Source organism: Cavia porcellus, unplaced genomic scaffold (assembly GCF_034190915.1).
Source record: "Cavia porcellus strain 051 isolate PalLab524CR breed Dunkin Hartley unplaced genomic scaffold, mCavPor4.1 scaffold_6, whole genome shotgun sequence".
NCBI lineage: Eukaryota > Metazoa > Chordata > Mammalia > Rodentia > Caviidae > Cavia > Cavia porcellus.
Window position 1 is genome coordinate 41,505,578 of NW_026947489.1, and position 18,425 is coordinate 41,524,002.

General features: G+C 48.5%; 2 protein-coding genes across 4 annotated transcripts; both read left to right on the plus strand.

The window, feature by feature from the left end:
• Positions 1–267: 267 nt before the first annotated feature.
• Positions 268–11,090, plus strand: LOC106028838 (protein S100-A2-like). Its single transcript, XM_063250510.1, has 2 exons — positions 268–9,340; positions 10,955–11,090. Exon 1 carries the CDS (start codon positions 4,077–4,079, stop codon positions 4,326–4,328), a length of 252 nt encoding a protein of 83 aa, XP_063106580.1. The 5' UTR covers positions 268–4,076; the 3' UTR covers positions 4,329–9,340; positions 10,955–11,090.
• A 232-nt stretch (positions 11,091–11,322) lies between these two features.
• S100a3 (S100 calcium binding protein A3) lies at positions 11,323–17,514 on the plus strand. 3 transcript variants are annotated; one of them, XM_063250507.1, is made up of 4 exons: positions 11,323–11,400; positions 14,649–14,709; positions 16,316–16,461; positions 17,030–17,514. In XM_063250507.1, the coding sequence occupies exons 3-4, from the start codon at positions 16,321–16,323 to the stop codon at positions 17,192–17,194; spliced, it is 306 nt and encodes a 101-aa protein (XP_063106577.1). In that variant the 5' UTR covers positions 11,323–11,400; positions 14,649–14,709; positions 16,316–16,320; the 3' UTR covers positions 17,195–17,514. The 3 variants fall into 3 exon arrangements, with proteins under 3 accessions (XP_063106577.1, XP_063106578.1, XP_063106579.1); XM_063250508.1 differs by lacking the exon at positions 11,323–11,400 and adding an exon at positions 12,978–12,996; XM_063250509.1 differs by lacking the exon at positions 11,323–11,400 and having other exon boundaries at positions 13,704–14,709.
• The last annotated feature ends 911 nt before the right edge of the window (positions 17,515–18,425 follow it).

Consider the following 18,425-nt stretch of genomic DNA (forward strand, 5'->3'; position numbering starts at 1 on the left):
GTCTGATCTTGTGGGTGTCACTTTCCCCTTTCTTGTGTCTGCCGAGCAAGGGTCTCCAGGCCAGTGCTCTCAGATTTGGGTATCTGGCTGCTGCTGCCCTGGCCCTGGGGAGCAGGGCGTGCCGCTGAGTCACTGCCTGGGCATCTGGGCCTGCAACCACGGGTGAGTCACCTATGATATGGGGGGAGAGCTGCTGGGCATGTGGAGGGGGAGGGGAGCTGGTCTACAGGAAGGGTGGGGCCCAGCTGTGGTTGGTTCAGGCAATGAGCAGGAGAAGGGGGCCTGGGAGCGGGGAGACGAAGCTTTTTCCCTGAAAACAGCTTGTCCTCCTCTGGTGTGGGTGGGAGCTATTGGATGCTGGGGCTGGAGAGGCAGTGAACCAGCTGGTGCCCCTGCCTCGAGCTTGGCCTCTTCACTTGAGAGGTGTCCATATGTTTATTTTCAGCCCACTAAAGGTGACTTTATGTTCCCCATCTTCTGACATTAGCTGTCCTCCTCCTGATGCCTCCCACGATGCCTCAGCTCCCTTTTCTGGTCTCTAGCTTTCTAAAGATGGCTTCAGATTGCTGCCCTCATACACACACATGTAAGAGTGTGCATTTCCCCCTGCTGTGTCCCTACAGACACAGGTGTGAGCTGTTAACTCACAAGTGTGTCTTAAGACTGAGGCGTGGCACAGGTCTCCAGGCCCCACAACAGGGCTGCATCCCCTTCTCCTGGCCAGGACTGCCCCTTCCCCAGGTCCCCTCTCTGTGGATGCTTAGGTCTGGGTGCTTCAGGGAACACCCCGTTCTGGGCCCAGAGCTCTCCTCCAACTGGTGGCTGAGCTGCGAAGCTGAGAGAGAGTGGGTGGATGGCAGGATGCAGGCGGTGGCAAGGTCAGGTTAGGGGGCAGGTTTGGTTGGTGGAGTTATAGATTTGGCAGCTGGTGGGTTTGGTTTATAAATCCCTACCCTAGAATTCTAGACACTAGGCTCCCCTCCTGGTTCTTTTTGCCACCTGGTTTGGTGAGTGTCTCTGTCTGTTTGAGGATCTGGACTCATTTTTGTCCCTCTGTCTTGACCCAGTCTCTATACTTTTCTCTCTGTTGTCCTTGGCTGGATTAGCCTCCAGCCTCTCTGGGTCTCTTCCACAGGGGAAACCTCTGTGATGTGTCACATTGAGTAGTGTTTCTCCAGGTTGCTCTGTGAGATCTCATTTGGTGTTACTCTGAGGCTGTCTCTTGGGTCACTTTGGGGCATGTCTCTCTGTGGGTTACTTGGGTGTCTCAGTGAGGGGTTCTCTTTGGGAATCTAGACCTGTATCTTAGTAGGTGATGGATATGAAAGGGCTGCTTTAACAACACTCCTGAGTTTGTTTGCTCTTTGCTTTTGCTTTGTACAAAGCCCTGGACTCTAGCAGGATTAAGAAGCAATGGCTTTCAAGAGCCTGGTCCCACCTGGGTCCGGCCCTGAGTAGCAGCATAGCTTTTCCCAGGGCTGCTCTCCACGCTTTCCTGCCTGGACAAGAGCACAGCTGGCAGGGCGCAGCTGGCAGGGTGTGGCTGGTGGGCCGGTCTATGATTTTCCCTGCCTCTGGCATCAAGCTGGGGCCTGCCCAACCTTTCCAGGCTGATCCTGGCATTCTCAGAGACAGGGCCATGGAGAAAATGACCTCTGAAGTTGTTCTTGTGTAGCCAGATTCCACCCCCATCCCAAGTCTCTGAATGTTTAGCTTCTTTTTTTTTTTTTTTTGTCTTTTTTATCAGTACCAGGGATCAAACTCACGACTGCCTGCTTGCAAGGCAGGCGCTTATGCTGCTGAGCTAAATCCCCAGCCCCATGTTTAGCTTCTTTAATGTGGTGTTTTTGAGACAGGGTCTTACTATGTATCCCCAACTGGTCTCAGACTTGTGATCCTTCTGCCTTGGCCTCCCAAATGCGGGGATTATAGGCATGTACCATCATTGCCTGGCTAACTTCCTTAATATGAAGCTCAGCCCCCAACCCCATCCCTATCTGCATAGAGACAGTATCCCATGACACAGGGCCTCTGGGATGAGGGGAAAGCACCTTTCCCCAGAATCCCTGCCCAAGAGGGAGCTTCCAGTTAGATGGCAGAGGCCCTGGCTCCAGAGGCTCCTGGCCTGAGGCGGGAATGACTCTTTCAGGGAGCCCTGGACTGCTAGCCCTCAGCCTGGCTACCGCCAGACAGCGTAAGTTACCCTATGAGCCAGCATGTCATGTGCCTATGCACCCCACTGCTTGCTGCAGCCAGGAGCCAAGTTTGGACTCAGGTTACCCTGTCATTTCCCTTCCCAAAGGCACAAAAACAGGGAGTCCTGCCCTTGGAGGTGTCCCTAACCTGGTCAAGGGAGACAGAAGGCCCTACCCTCTGTCAGTCCCAGATGCAGGAAGGGGTTAGTGTCTGCCTGTGGTGTAAGACAGCAGCCAGGGCCTGCCCCTGGGGAGCCACTGTCCCTGCTTTCCCATTCTGAGAGGGCTGGGAGGGGGCACAAGGCAGGGTTGGCCGCTGCATCCTGGAATGCACACCTTGCTGGTGTCTTTCAGCCCCATATCCAGTATGGCCCCAGAGCAGGCACTGCAGATGGTTGTCTCTACCCTCTGCAAATATGCTGGTAAGATGAAGACAAGTTTAGGCTGAACAAAGGGGACATGGAGGAACTTATGCAGAAGGAGCTGCCTAGCCTAGTGGTGGTGAGTGGGACAGCCTGGGCGGGGGCAGAGTCCTGAGGAAAGCGTGGGGCCAGCATGTCTTCTCTCTTCCACTTCTGGGTACCTGCTGATGCAGACATGGGGTGGGCTGAGGTTCTTACCTAATAGATTTGCTTCCCAGCCCCACTGGAGTGGCAGTGAGGCCCTCCCGTGAGTGTGTTATGAATTCCTGAGGACCTCGTCCTGTCAGGACTCCCAGACTCCATCTGTTTAGTACTCTCATTGGAGAACTGAACAACTCAAAGCCCAGAAAGGGGAAGCTACTGGCCCAAGATCATACAGCTCACCACGCACTCCCTACAACTCTTACTTTTCATATTTATATGCCAGACTAAGAAGCTATATAGGGAGAATTAAGCCCAGCTAAGACATGCACCCTGGAACACTCTGCCAAGAAATGCCGTCAGCTCTCACTTGGCTCCTTGCCAGTACATGGGAGGCAGATCCTTCTTTCCTTCTTTTTGTCCCCCCCCCCCCCCGCCTTTTTTTTGATACAGGGTTTTGCTAAGTAGTCCAGACCAGTCTTGAACTCACTGTATAGCCCTGGCTGGCCTTGAACTTACGGTCCATTTTCCTGCCTCAACCTCTTGAATGCTGGGATTATAGGCATGTATCGCCATGCCTTGCTCTTGTTTTCTCTTTTGTTTGTTTGTTTAAAATTTTTCTAATCATCGGTGGTGCACACCTGTAACCCCAGCAACAAAGAGGCTGAGGCAGGAGGATTGCTGCAAAGTTGAGAACAGCCTGAACTGTGTAGTGAGTTGAAGGCCTGCCTGAACTACATAGTGAGACCGGTCTTAAAAAAACCAAAAAAAGTTTTTTTTTTCCCTAATCATTTGGTTGGTATTAAAAAATTGTGAGAAGTTGAAAAAGTAAATAAGATATTATAAATGTGTATTAATTCTGGAAATAATGTCATGTTAGCCTTTCAAAGTTTTTTCTTCTTTTTCAAAATTGTTTTAATGATTTCAAGTCTTTTGGATTTTCATGGAAAATTGTTATCTTCGAGTGTTTCCCCTTAAAGTGTTTCTTGAAAATTTTAATTTCTCTGTAGTATTTTCTAGTTTTCTATATTTAGGTCTTGTAAACTTTGGGGTGAAATTTATCAATACTTTTATATTTTAATACTCTTGTAACCAGTGTTTTTTGTTTTCGTGTGTTACCATGCAGTGGAAGTATAGGTGCTTTTCAATAAAACTTAAAAAAAAAAGCCTGCCTTTTCTGAATCCATCTCGCTGCTGATGGGGAGAAGCAAGCCTCAGTTTCCTCATCGGCAGAACAGGTCCATGATGCCATGCTGGGCTGGAGCTGAGCCCCGCCCCTAACAGGGCAGCTGGTGACTCCCACCAATCAGCGCCCAGGATGCTTCTTGCACTGATTTTGCTGTGGAGCCAGGATGACTGGGCACTGACTTATGTGTGGGGTTTGGGGGTGGAGATGAGTCCATTCCCCTCGTTTTCAGGGCCTGTAGAGGAGGAGGGGCTGAAGAAGCTGATGGGTGAACTCCACGAGAACAGTGACAAGCAGGTGGACTTTAAGGAGTTCGCGATCTTTCTGGCTTTAGTCACTATTATGTCCAAAGACTTCTTCCAGGGTTACCCATGCCAGTCCTGAAGGGGAGTTCTTCACTTCCTGCTGTGGGTCTCTTGGGCCTAAGAAGACTCTGTATCCCTTTTAATTTTATACTCAATAAACTTTTTTTCATTCTTGATCATAGAGTAATGAATAGGGAGAGGCTGAAGCTGGTAATTGATCACATGTGCGGGTGCGAGGCAATCCCGTGGGAGAACAGTGTCCCAGGCAAGCCAAGCGAACAAGCTGCTTTCAGTCTGAGAACACTAAGCTCCCTGACAATTCGAACAATGGGTTGCTCGCAAAGGGAGTGTCATGTGACATCGACGTGCCAAAGGCATGAATAAACGCCCCGCATCGGTTGAGCAGGTCTTTTCCTCCCATCACACAAGAGAAGGCTCCGCCTGACCTCAGCTCTCTCATTTCTGTGTCCTCTTGCTGTCCTGGCACTCCCTAACTTTGAGAGCTGTGCAGAACATGGCAGTTATGGCTCATTGATCCTTATAATCCAGTTGGGTCGGTTCAAGGGCTGGAGAATGAGTACCTCCTGGACCCCACCCTGTTCTGCACCCGAACTCTTTTTCTTGAAATATCCCTGAGGCCAGAGCTGTGCCTCAGGTCCCAGTTTTTGAAATTCCAGACACAAATAAAAAGTCGGGAATTAAAATAGGTTTGCGTCATCTATGTTTGCCAAATAAAGATACTAAAGAAGGCAAATACCATCTACCATCATTATTATCTCATAAAAAAGGGAGCATTTTAATTCCAAAAAGGAAGGACGGGTATAATCTCAGAATGGAAAAACCTTAATATTCAATACTGTGACCAACAAGTGGTGTTAAGATTTGCTCCAGAGACACAAATGAGTCTAACTCACCCCCCAAAGCCTTGTTTCAACTACTCTGTGTCAGATTATAGGCCGTAGGCCGGGAGCTAGTTTTTAAAAAAGCTGTATTTATTTTTATATCTACTTCCAGATTGGCTAGCTCTATTTTGAGTTCATTCCTCCTCTGTTCATTTCTGATAAAAGCTCCTAGAAGCCAGCTCATGCCAAATTGTTCTTTCTGCCACTTTCCTAAAGCTGTATCCCAGATTTCCTTATATTTTGCAGCCTAAGGCATGTCAGGAGACAGCTTGACCAGAGGCTTTGTTGTTTCATAACAAAGGACGCCAACTTCCTGACCTACTAAGGCTAAAGCCTCATATTTTTCTTTCTTACCTTTGTCCAAGTTCACATTTTAGGACCTTTCTCTTTATGCATCCCATTTCTTGTTACCAAATTCTCTGTAAGTTAGAAATGTATTCAGGCACCTGTTATGGGTCACCCTGACTAGCAGTGACAGTATGGTGGCACTGAAATATCTGACCCAATCAGTCTGGGCTGACTAGACGACATTCTCAGACATCAAAGGGTTAAGAAAATATATCGAAATTTCGCTGGGTTATTTCTGCAGTTAACAGAGAAATCTGGGTTAGCAGTTCAGGTGTGGGCCAGTGGCTCAGAAGTGGCGGCTTAAAACATAAATTTGTTATCTCTCTTAGTTTTGTTGGTATACAGTTGAGATCTCTCACTCCAGGTATCTCATGCATTGCAGATGCAAGTTGAGTCTGGAGTCATTTGGAAGTTAAATGAAAGCCCAGGGGTGCTCACTCATTAAGCCTTGTAACTGTCACTGGCTATTAGCCAGGAGCTCAACTGGAATGGCTTGGGTGTGGCCTCTCTATGTGGTCTGGGCTTCTCACAGCATGGCAGCTGGGTTCCAAGAGGACCTTTCTCAAGAGGCCTACATGGAATCTGCAGATCTTAAGATTTGTTTCAGAAATGCCAGGATATATTTTCTGCTGCAAATTACTCATGGACAAGTTCATGGCTCAGATTCTATGGGAAGGGAACTAGACATCCTCTAATGTAAGGTGCAGCATGTATGACCTTGATGGTGACCATTCTTAGAGGCCATACAAAGGGTGATAGGAAATATGGTGAATGTTTACATTTTAAAAATGTCATAAATTCCCCTCAAAGTACCCCCCCTTCAAACACACTTATCCCTCTTTTCTTGTCACTTTCTGCAACAGTTCTGGAAGCCCTTTCTTGAGTGTCTTTACAAGGTGTGATTAAAAAATACAGTGAGGCTGTTTCCCAGTGCCATCCAAGGGAAAGGCAGGTCCATAAAAACATTATGACCTCATTTACCTTATTCACCAGATCTGGCACTGTGTGACTTATAACTCTTACCTAAATTCAGAATGACCATGAAAGGTAAATATTTTGAATCAGTTCAGGCTGTCATAAAGACAGCCATGACAATGCGACTGACACTCATGAAAGAGGACTTCCAAAACTGCATCTTTTTGAGACAGAGTCTCACTATACAGTTCAAGTTGGCCTTGAGCTCACTTTTGTAGCCCAAGGTGGTCTCGAACTTGCAGTGATCCTCCTGCCTCAGCCTCCTGAGTGCTGGAATTACAGGCATACACCATCACGCCTGGTTGTCAAAACTGCTTCTGAAAGTGGCCGGAATGATAGGATAAGTGTGCTTGTAGTGAGAGAAAGAATTTTGGAGAGGATTAATGGTACTGTCTTTAACCATCGTAATTTAAAATTTAAAATTAAATGTTTAATTACATTTAAATTTAAACATTCATCATATATTTTTGGTCATACTGTATGTACCATTATCTATTTCTTTTTTTTCCTACTTTATTTATTTATTTTTGTACTGGGGATTGAACTCATGACCATGGGCTTGCAAGACAGGCCCTTATGCCGCTGAGCTAAATCCCTGGCCCTCTACTTTATTTTTTTGAGGCAAAGTCTCTCTATGTAGCCCAAGGTGAGCCTCAATTCACAGCAGTCCTCTTGCCTCAGCCTCCAAGTGCTGAGATTACAGCTATGTTCCACTGTGCCTGGTTCTACAATCTGTTTCCTAGCAATAGTTCACATCTTTCCTATGTTCAGAAGACACTCATCTCCTTCCCAAGACCCACAGAGCCTTGTCTTAATAAAGCACTGACTTGAAGTGAAAGCTCTGGTTATGTAAGCCAGGTCCAGATACAAATGAGCTTCCTTGAGTGCAGCCATCCAGTGTTGCTCCTCGTGGTGATTCCTCATGACCCAAAGCCCCCAGAGGAAAGCGTTCACTGAGACAAAGGTAGGCACCTGCAGTAAACTCCTGTTTGAAAGGGCAGCAGTGGTGGTGGTGGTGGTGGATGGTATCGGAGACACAAGTTCTTACTGGGCTGTTGCGGTTCTGAAGCAGAGGCAGACACATGTCCTCCATCTGGGCTTGGTTCTGTTCTCTAGAAAAACGGATCTTCATAGCTTTTGGCTGCCTGTTCAGAATGAGCTCTTTCTTTTCCTTAAGAAATGTCATGTTTATAGCTAATTACCTTCCTCAGGCCATTTTCTTTCTGGCCTTAAGTAGGTAATAGGGCTACTCATAGCTGTAACTGAATGCTTCTCACTGGGCATATTGACGCTTTGAAAGAAAACAATGTTTTAATAATAAAGAAAGGGGATGGACAGTGGGCAAGCAGGAACAGTACTTTTCTGAATTGTTTCTTCATTTTTCTTACTTCCCTAGAAACCTGTGTGCTTGGGAACCACTAACGGAGCATCAGAGAGGGGAAGGAGCTGAGTGTGACGGTGCTGTGACAACAGCCTGTTCTCTCACTGTCTGCCTTTCATTGCAGGCCCCCAGAACAGCTGCTCCCTTTTCATGCCAGCAAAGAGAGGGGAGCCCACCTTCCTAGCAGCTCATCAGAAAGGAGCCAATAAATACAGATCAGGCATCCGTGACGATGGTGATTAACATGCCTGCAGCAGTTCTCAGAGCTCCTTTCATGCCCACTGTCATTTCAGCCTCCTGCTAACCTGAAGGAACCTTCATTAGGGCCCTTTGTGGAGCAGCCCCTCTGGCCAAGCGCTCTACGAGGCCCACTCAAGCACTGTTTGGTTTCATCCTCACAGTACTGGATGAGGGGTGTTACTCTCAGTGTGTCACAGATGAGGAAATAGAGCCTGAGAGAGATTAAGTAAGGTCCTGACTTGGCCTACATTGTGAGAAATGTAGTCCTCACCCTCTAGGGACATTGGGTGGCAACCTGGGTCTCCTTCCACTTCTTATAGTCATCTCCAGAGCATTGGGCCTTGTGTGAGGTGCAGAGGAGCTGGCTGAATGGAATTCAGACGCCCTTGGTCTCCCCACCTCAAGTCAGTGGAGATCCAGTCTATTCACTGGTGGTTGGATTAGGGTGATGGCTTTCCTTGGGGTCTGAGATTCACAGTGGGTCCTAGCTTCTCAGTTCTGGGTTCTAGGACTATTGTGGCTGGTGGACCCTGGCCTCAGATGGCTGCCTCTGTACTTGTACCCACTAGAGAGTTCCAAAAGAGGCTAATCTTTCTTTCTAGGTGTTTGAAAACACCAGACTTACTGATCTGTCTCAACAATCCCTCCTCCATTTTATGGCAAGGCAGGGAGAAAGGTCTGGAAGTAATACTGTGCAGGATCTGTTGGTAGGTTCTTTTCCATTCCTTCTGGAATTGCTGCTGGGACCAGAGTCTTAAGAATCTCATCTGCTGTTGTTATTGGGAAGTAACTCCCAAACTGTTAGATGTGTGGAGTTTGTGTCTCAAGACACCAAAGAATGGAGTGGAGTTGAAGACAAGGGAGGTGAAGAGTAGGAAAGCTTTAAGAAACATACCCTGGCCATTTGTGGACTGCAGGGGAAGAGAACAAAATGTCACCAAGAAGCACCCCCCCGCTCTCCCCCGCAATTCAGCACCATGTGTGGGCCTCTGGGGGAGAACCAGATGTCAGCCTTTTCCTGTGAGTCAGTGCCATTCATGGACTTCGGGGGAACAGAACAAGAAGTCACCAAGAAGCAAGCCCCCCCTGAGAATCTACGCCATGCATGGGCCACTGAGGGGAGTGCCAGATGCCAGCCCCTTCCAATGCAAAGGCTGGGAAACAAGAAGAACCAGTCCTTCCCTTGTTGCAAGTGACCAGCTGATCTGGAGAAAAACAGGCTGTGATGCTATCACCATTATTGAGGTAAAATACAATTTAATGCTTGTAGTGTTTAGTGTTTCACTGACTTTGCAGATCTAAAGTTGATCATCTATTCAGAGGATAACAATATGCAATGTAGCATCTATGGGGGATATCTTTCTGAAGGTAGTAGCCATTGTTAATTATCATTTTGTTTAGCAGTCCTGTAGCATTTTCATTGTTTTGTTGGGTTGGGTTTTATTCTCTTTTGTTTCATTTGATTTTATTATATCCCATGGTCTGAGCAGCTATTTCAAAGATAACAAGATACATTATGGTAGCCATATTGGGTTTACTGAAATCTTCTATTGCAGTAATTGTTTTGTTTTTATTGGTTCTATACTGTTCTGTTTTGTTTGATTTTTACTATGTCTGAAGATATTAGCAGCTATTTTGAAGACAACAAAAGGCATTATGGTAACCATAGTTGATTTCGTATTGTTTTGAAGCTCTGTGCCACTTACATTAGTTTGTTTTGATTGGCTTTATTCTGCTTGGATTCATTCTCTTTAAAATTAAAAAAAAAGGAGACACCTCCTGGTGGCAAGAGGGGTCCTGAAAGTGGGTCTCCACTGAACTCTTTGTCTAGGGAGTTGTTATACAGCAAAATCATATCATGGGCTATGTTGGGTCAAACTGCAGCCAACCTATAGGATTACAAGTAGAGTCACTTAGCTAATATTGACTTAATAGGAAAACAAGGTACATAGCAAGGATACAGAGATGGAGAAGAGCAAAGGTATTTCTGGAAGGGGTAGAAGCGAGGGTCAGAGTGTCCTGTCACTGAGCTCTTTGTTGCACTGTTTCGATGTGTTATATTTCTTAGACTCACTACACTAGATGGTGCTTGTCACAGTGTAGCTTTGGACTGTTATTTATCTCTGGGGAGACATGCAGGCCTAGCCATAGTGTCTCCATCTTAGGATCTAGTTTTTATCAACTCAGTCCCTGACCATAGGTCTGGCTTACCTAACCTTTGCTCTGACTCCATCTTGGGCCTGATTCCTTTCTAACTGGATACCATTCTTTCAGCTGTCTGTAACACTCTTAGATCTTACTGTCACTTTGACCTTCGGTCCTTTGGGTCAACCCCATTAACCCAAGTCCATTAACCCTCTGAGAAAAGGGAAACTAAAGGCAAAGATGGGTTTGTTACTAAACCCAAGTCCATTTATACACCACTTGAAAAGATTTAGGGTGAGTTGAGGTCAAGTTAATGGGGCAAGGACAAAGACTTACGTGGATGCCTATAAAAGAGGAAATGGCTGGCTAGTACTCTGAAAAAAAAAAAAACCTCCTCATCTTAACTCAGTTTAGGTTTCAAACTCCTTTTTATTCTTAGAAAGCAGCACTTAGATTAGAAAAGGACTGATGAAAGGACACTTTGGATACCTCTCCTGTGGCCTAGGCCCAGTCATTGGGAAACCTGGTGGATGGTATGCACATGATCACAAGGTTGTGATGCTCCTGCAAATCCTGAACTTATCTTACTACTCTTATCTGAATGTTTTCGACCACAAAGAAGGAGGAGAGAGACTGGATAAATTTAGGACAAATAGATACTGTGCTAAAGTGTGGGACAAATACTTCTTAAGTGACTAACGCATCTATATGCAGAGTTGAGCAGAAATCTGACCTGTAGAACAGGACACAGACGCAAGATGGAGGCAGGGATGGCAAGTTTCTTCACCCTGCTGGAGTCATCCATTGGCACTTTTCAGGTCTGAATGAAGAGCTCATACTTTCACCAAAAGCAGCCTTCAAGTTCTTGAAAAGTAAGGTAGGTAACTGCTGTCGTAATTCACAGGTCAGGGATAAGCTAGTGGGAGACTATTGAACAGCTACACAGTCTCCAAAATTAGTGATTTTTAAAGTCAAGTAAAATCAAGTGAAGCTAGAGGATTATTCAGCTGCCCCACCCTTCCCTGTTACAGGATCTAAGACAAGGCAGTACTTAACTGGGACCCCTTGCTTCCTTTTGTAGGCTATTGGATCTCTTCACTGAGTGATTGTTCTCATCTGTGCAATGGACACAACCAGCTGTTGACTTTACAGTCAAAAAGGTAGTAGGTCTGAGTTCTGCATGCCCTTCTGGCCCTCAGTTCAGATCCTCATCATACCTCCTGCCCCAATTCTGTAGCGAAGGCTTCCCTGGCTCCACTCTAGCTGCAGTAACCAAAAAACCCTTTCCCATGCTTTCCCTATAGTTGGCTCAGAAGATGAGAAAGGAAGCCAGTCAGTGCGTTGGTTCCGTGGGTCTGTGGGATGGAGCAGGTTATCCTATCCCTGGGGCCCAGGCCCTTTTGGCACAACTATATGGAAGTCCAGGTGCACAGGACATTTCATCTTATTTTGCCTGGAGGTGAGGGACTAGACATTGGCCTTTTCGGGCAGCCATTGATGGTGGAGATAGGCAGAGACAGGGGAGGAAGAAGGAGAGGGGGAAGGTCAGTGCTGTAAGAAGTCCTGCCAGATCGGATAGCATCTGCTCTCTCCTTTTGTACACTCACTGCTGTTCCTTCAAGGAGAGAGTGTCCTACCTCCAAATGTGGTGCATTCTTCCACGGTCAACTCCACATCTGTGGGGTGGGAGCGACGGAAGGTGAGAAGTCAACAGTGCTGGGCTCAGCTCAGCTAGAGGATCCGAAGGGAGGAGGTCTGTCTGGGTCTTGGGGGCAGTTCATATGGTATACACTTGGAGCTATTGCAAAAAAGGGGGTTCAGGGGAGAAGTTAGAGAACTTCCAGGAGGACAAGATGATTTCAGTCACTCTAAGGAGAGTTTGGGGGAGCAAGGGAAGAGAAGTTACAGCTCTGTCCTCCATCTGCATGGAGACAGAAGCCTGAACAAGATGACCTGGTGAGGAGAAGGTAACCTCCACCTGGGCAAGTCAGTGCGTGTCTGCGGGTGGACTCAGACACTGCTGTCCTAACATTGTCCACAGGGACATCCAGGGATGCAGCACTCTAACTGAATTCTTAGGACAGGAATCTTCCAAATCCAATTTGGGGGCATGGGGATTAGGTGCTAATAAGGTAAATGGCATAATGGACCAAGGTCAGGTGAGGAAGCATGGTGGAGCTTCAGTGAGGGCCCTGTTAAAGTTTCTTTGCATGATCATGTTCCAACCCTGTACTAAGCTCTCTCTGGGTCCCAGCTACCTTTTGACTCTAGTGTCCCAGAGTGTGCTCCTGTCCCTTTGCAGTCTTGGTCTGGTCTCTTCCAGTGGGCAGAAGTGCTACATCCCAGGAAGGCATGGCTATGCCCAGCATCATTAAAGGATGGTGGGGAAGGGCAAGGACTCTGAAGCCAAGCTGTTGGGCGTGCCCTGACTATGCATATAAAACTGCTCCTCACCAACACCATCTTTTCCTTCCTTCCTCCCTCTCACCCTTCCCTTCCCCCTGCATCCCTGTATCCCTCTCTCATTGCCTTCCACCCTTTCTTTTGTGCAGTGCTAGGGATTCCACTCAGGTCTTCACACAAGCTAAGCAAATGCTCTACCACTGGGCTATACAACCAGCCCTACCAAAATAATTTTTTTCTCTTACCTTTGGTTTGTTTTTCCTCATAAGGATTATATCTTGAATCTATGGAACACTCATTTGTTATCGTGTGCTTCCTCTACTGCATTGCCATCTCCCCAGAGCAGGCACCGTGTGAGTTCTGTTCACGGGTACACCCTCAATGCCTACCATAGATGCCTTTAAATATTTACACGGATGGCCAATGGCTCCTGATGCTGCCACTCACTAGTTATATGACCTTGGGTAAATTACTGCCTCCTGCTTAACATTTATCAAGCTCTTATTATGTGCTAGGAACTATTTATTCCACAAGATTTGTATTATGTTAACTCATTTAAGTCCCACAGCAGTGCTTCTATTACTGACAGATGAGGAAAATGAAGGCCTGACTGATTGACTTAGGACAGAGTTAATTGTTGGTCCACTCCAGTCCTGATGCCTGCTGTGCCCTTGTTATGGGGAGTCCTATGCCCTTGTTATAGGTCAGGAGTTATGGGGCGCATAACTCCTGACCTCTACAGCAGGGTTAATCATAGCTCTTCCTTCTTTTGCGCCATTGGTCACTCCTCTTGCTATGAGACGAGGGTCTCCATGATGGCTTAGGCAAGGCTGGGGGCTGGGCCCAGGGAGAAGTTATGGATCTCTGGGTGCTGCCACAGGCATTGGAGCTTCTTCATAGGCCTCAAAGGCAAGCTCCTGTTCCCTTCCCAGATTCCTCCTGCCCTTAAATTCCTTCGGTGACTTGGGAAGTCTTAGGGTTAAGCATAGGCTAGTGAACTAGTGTGAAGGGATTTACATTTCTGGTAATATGGTGGACCCTGTCTACTGTAGCAGGAACTGTTGGCTAGAATCAAAATAATCTTTTTCAAAGCATCAAAGATCTTTGTTAGGCAGGAAGGAATGAGTCAGTGAAAATCTAACTGAAAACAGAATCAGGAGTAAGCAGGGCGCCAGGGCCCTCATGCCCTGAGGATGTTGGCCAAACCAAGCCAAACTTGGGCTTTGGCTTCAGTGATTTGGGAAAGCTGCAGACCAGGCTCACTCAAGGCGGGAACACAAGTGGGAGTCACCCCTTATTATGCTGGGACCCCAAAGGGCTACATGTTAAGCTGAAAGGCAGAGAGAACTCTACCCTATCTCTCCAGGTCTTCAAGGAGAGTTAGAGTTGCTGAACTGAGCAGGAAAACAGCCCCTAGGGGACTCTAGCCACAAGCTAGCGCTATCTGGAGCCTGTAGCCCAAGTTCATTCATGTCTCTTGGGGTGGAGGGGCAAGAAAACTCAAGGCCAAACCGCTGGAAACACCCCTAGGAGACACGTGGTAATTTCATCTGGGGATGTAGTTCATAGCCAAAAGCAACCAATTCAAGTAGTCTAGGAGTCTGTGGCTGGTAGCAGAGCTAGGATAGCCTCAGTCTTCTCATGGGGGGGGGGTCTCAGCCAGGTGCTCTCCAAGGCACTCCCACATGAGCTACAATCTAAGTGAGGGTGCCTCTTCAGATAGAAGAAATGTGGCAGGGGCTGTGATATGAGCCAGGCCTGTCTCCTCCAGCCACGATGGAAGGGTGGGGGCAGAAGGCTGTCCACAGTTCCCAGTCCTGGGGTGAGAGTACAGGGGGAACGATGACTAGTGTGTGAAGCTCAGCCTGGATCTTTGATGTATGCATGGATAGGTGGGCGGGGGACCTGTAAAAGGGGCTAGTGAGGAAAAGATCCAGAGGAGCCCCTGGGGGCAGCCTCAGTGTTGACCTACTTGGATGCCCATAATTGCCCCTTTCATTCCTAGGAAGGCTACAAATAGGGACACCAGTCTGTAAGCTCCCACAGCTGCAAGGACAACACCAGTGGTGAGTGCTGGCTGCATGGGTCCTGCCCTGGTTTGAGTGTCAGTGCTGCTCAGGGAACTCCTGATGTCCAGTTGGTCTCTTGACTGGGGTCTGAGCGTGGGGGTGGAGAAATGACCATGGCAGGTGATGGAGTAAGGGGAATCAGCTATGGTGGATGCAGGGATCCCCCATACAGTAATGAGGGCTGATGGGAAGTTTGGACTGGGAGTGTGCAGAGCCAGGGCTTGGCCATAGGGTTGGCCATAGGCTGAAAGTTCTGGTGTTGTCTTTAGTTGGCTCCCTGCCTTCCTCCTTTCCTCCTTGCTTCCCTAGAGGAGACAGATTGGGACAGGCCAGGGATATGGGGAAGAGAGTGTTCCTGCCTGTTTGTAGGCCCTGAGCTTCTATATAGCAACAAAGCTGGCACCAGTATGGCTGGCGGGAGCCTGGCAGGGCATGCTCACCTGACTCTGAAGAACAGGGCTCTTTCCTCTCCTGGGAGTACGGACCTTTTGTTCCAACCCTGGGCTGACACAAAGCATTAGACCCTAGCAGAGGTTGGTCCCCCCGTATTTCCTCTCATCCTACTTCCCTGCCAGCCACACCATACTGGCCATCCCCCTGCCAGAGCAAGAATTGCTGGGGAGAGAGTTTTGGCCCTGGCTGCCCACTCGGCAGGACTCCCATCCCCTGGGGGAACCAGGAGTGACTCACGGGGCTCATGTGGAAGTAGCTCTAGCCTTCCTGGCCACCCAGGATTTCCCCAGGGTGGAGTCATCAGAGTATGGATGGGACTAGTGGAATTAAGGAAGTGAGCAATTCCAGGAAAGGGTCTCCTCCATCAGAACTGGGAATTCTGCATGGAGCCCCCTATCTCAAGAACCCCAGGGGCTAACAGGGTGGCCTCAATGGGAGGCAGGTGATAGTCTGGTAAATCTCTGAGCTTGGCTGCCTCTTCAGAGGCCTCTGGCTCATGCTCCTGACACAGTCTGTGAGGGGGATTTGCCCTTCTTTCAGAGAAGACACCTGAGACCCAGGGATGGAAATGGCTCACTCAGGGGTGCAAAGGGGCAGAGGACCCCAACTTTTACTATGGCTGCAGCATCCTTGAGTTTGGTGCAGGGGAGTAGGTGAGGTGGTGGGGGTTTCCTCTCAGGACTGACTCACCCTGCTAAGACCCTGCTCTGGCAAGGACCTTCTGCATGTTCCCACTGGAAGGAGCTCTGGGATCCTAAAGGAGAAGGAACTTTTAGGAACAGAGGCTGTATCTCAAGGCGGTGTGGGCCACTAGGCCATTCCTGGGAGTTACAGGGATGAGGAAAGGTGGGAGAGAGTTGGAGTCCTCAGGGAGCTCCACTATGGGAGTGAGGGTGACAGGGCAGGATATTCTGTCTCTGAGGAGTTTGTACAGGTGTTGGAGCTATGAGACCTTGTCCAGGAAAATTACAATGATGACTGTGGGAGATGAGTCTGGAGGACTGGTGTTGGGAAAGGTTGCTCAGAGAAGGGGTCCTTGGGGGAGACAAAATGGGTCTGGGAACTGCCCCTGGGAAACACTGGACAGCGATGAGCGGCGGGGAGGGGCTGGCTTGTTTCTACTGAAAGTCAAGGACTTATTCTGTGACAGTGAGGATGGCTGCGAACCTGGAGCAGGCATTGTCGACAGTTTTGGTCGTCTTCCAGAAATATAGCTCACACAGTGGAGACAAGCACAAGCTCTGTCAGGCAGAGCTCAAGGAGTTGCTGCAGAAGGAGCTGCCCACATGGACCCCGGTGAGCAACCTGGCTGCCTAGTGGGATGGTATCATCTGGACTCTGCAGAGTGACCTGGGGACAGCATAAGCAGAGGGTAGCAAAGGGCAGAGACAGCACTGTGGTGGGGGGATGCTAAGAAGGGGCTGAATGAACGTCAGCTTCCTATTTTTTTTTGTTTTTTGAGACAGGCTCTCCTTATGTAATCCAGGGTAAGCTAGAACTCATGATCCTCCTGCCTCAGCCTCCCTAGTGCTGGGATTAAAGGTGTGTGTGTCACCATGCCTGGCTTTCAGTTTCCTATCTGTGAAGTGGGATGTCAATCTTGTTCCTTGGCGTTGCAGAGATTGGGAAGGTTATGGGAAGCCCTGTGAAGAATACAGGATTCAGTAGCAAAGAGCAGGTGCTCAGTCAGTGCCCTGAGAAGGGGGATTTGGAAATTGGATTGAAATCACATTGTCAGCTGAGGTTGACCCCCAGGAGAGTGTGAGGTGGGACGGACTGGTCCTCCCAGAGGGGAATTGCTGTGGAAATTTGTTCTACCCTCCTCAACCTGCCTCCCCTCCCGCTTCAACCCTCCCTTTCACAGACAGAATTTCGAGAGTGTGACTACGAGAAACTCATGAGTGCTCTGGACAGCAACAAGGACTGTGAGGTGGACTTTGAGGAGTACGTGCACTCATTGGCCCGCATCTGTCTCTTCTGCCATGACTACTTCAAGGACTGTGCTCCAGACCCTCCCTGCCCTCAGTAGTCTTTGCCCCAGAAGGGTGCTGGCCTGCTGCAGGCTGCTCCATGTCTGGTCCTGAGGGGATCCTGGCCTCAGCTACCTTCTCTCCTGCATCTCTTTCAATATGGAACCCTCTGAGTTGGCCCCTCTTGTGCCAACTCATTTTACCCATGAGATCTAGTTGCCCAGCTGGTGAGGGGCAGAGCAGCTCCTGACTCCACTTCCTTTCTGGGGTGGGGGTGAGAGGAGGTCGGGTTCTGCTGTGAATGCCCAGGAGGTCCAGCAGGTGTATATGTGTAAATGAGACCATGGTGGAAGTGTAACTAATAAAGACATGGCAGCAAGGTGGCTTGATGTGGTTCTTTCAAGTGGATACGCTGGATCTCAGAATGGAGTCCTCCTTTCTGGCCTTTTCTACAGGAGGAAGGAGGTCGAGAGGAACCAGAGCTCCCCATGGGCCCTGAGGGCAGTTTCAGGCCTTGTGAAGCACTTGTCTCAATGTTCATGTGGGAGGGGTGGATTGACATAAGAGTCTGGGGAGGCTGGAAGACCTGCCTCTTCTGTCTTTATCTGTGTCTTAGAGGCAGAAACCCCACTTTGGTCTGTCAGGAATGGCTGGAGGAGCCTGCAGACTTATCTCAGTGGCAGCATACTTGCCTTGCGTGCTTGAGACCCTGTGTTCAATTTCTAGTACTACGGAAAAAACCAAACCAAACCAAACCAAACCAAAACAACAACCAAAACCCAAAACCTAAAACCAAAAATAAAAAATCCAGACTACAAAGCAAAAAAGAATGGAGGAAGAGGTCTCTGGGTACGGAACTCAGTTCTCATGACCAGATATTCAGGGACAGGGGTGGATTGTGGGTGTGGCAGGGCATGGGTGGGGGAGCCCAGAGAGCTGCACTAATAGGATTAGGGTATTTGCTGAAAGCCACGGAGGGGTGCTTTGTATTGGAGGGGGTTAGAGTACCTTGAGACAGACCCTACCCCTGAAGCAGCTGGTCCCAGCCACCTTCTGAGGGTTTTAAACCCCATTTCTGACCCTCATTCATCTCTGAGTTCAGGCCTTATCCTGAGGGCTTGACCCTGAGCCTGACTCCCCAGCTTTGTGCCATTTCACCTCTAATTCTCCACCCTAATCTGGGTTCTTCATTCCTGACACTCACCTGGACCCTAACACCCTCCTGACAGCCTCTCTTACACATTCACCCATCCCGGAGCCCCCACTTTGTCCCCTTCTCCACCACATTAT

Excerpts from the sequence above, each read along its gene's own strand:
- LOC106028838 (XM_063250510.1), top strand. The coding sequence starts at position 4,077 with ATGCTTCTTGCACTGATTTTGCTGTGGAGCCAGGATGACTGGGCACTG.
- S100a3 (XM_063250507.1), top strand. The coding sequence starts at position 16,321 with ATGGCTGCGAACCTGGAGCAGGCATTGTCGACAGTTTTGGTCGTCTTC. Across the intron at positions 16,462-17,029 it reads AGCTGCCCACATGGACCCCG|ACAGAATTTCGAGAGTGTGA; the intron begins GTGAGCAACCTG and ends TCCCTTTCACAG.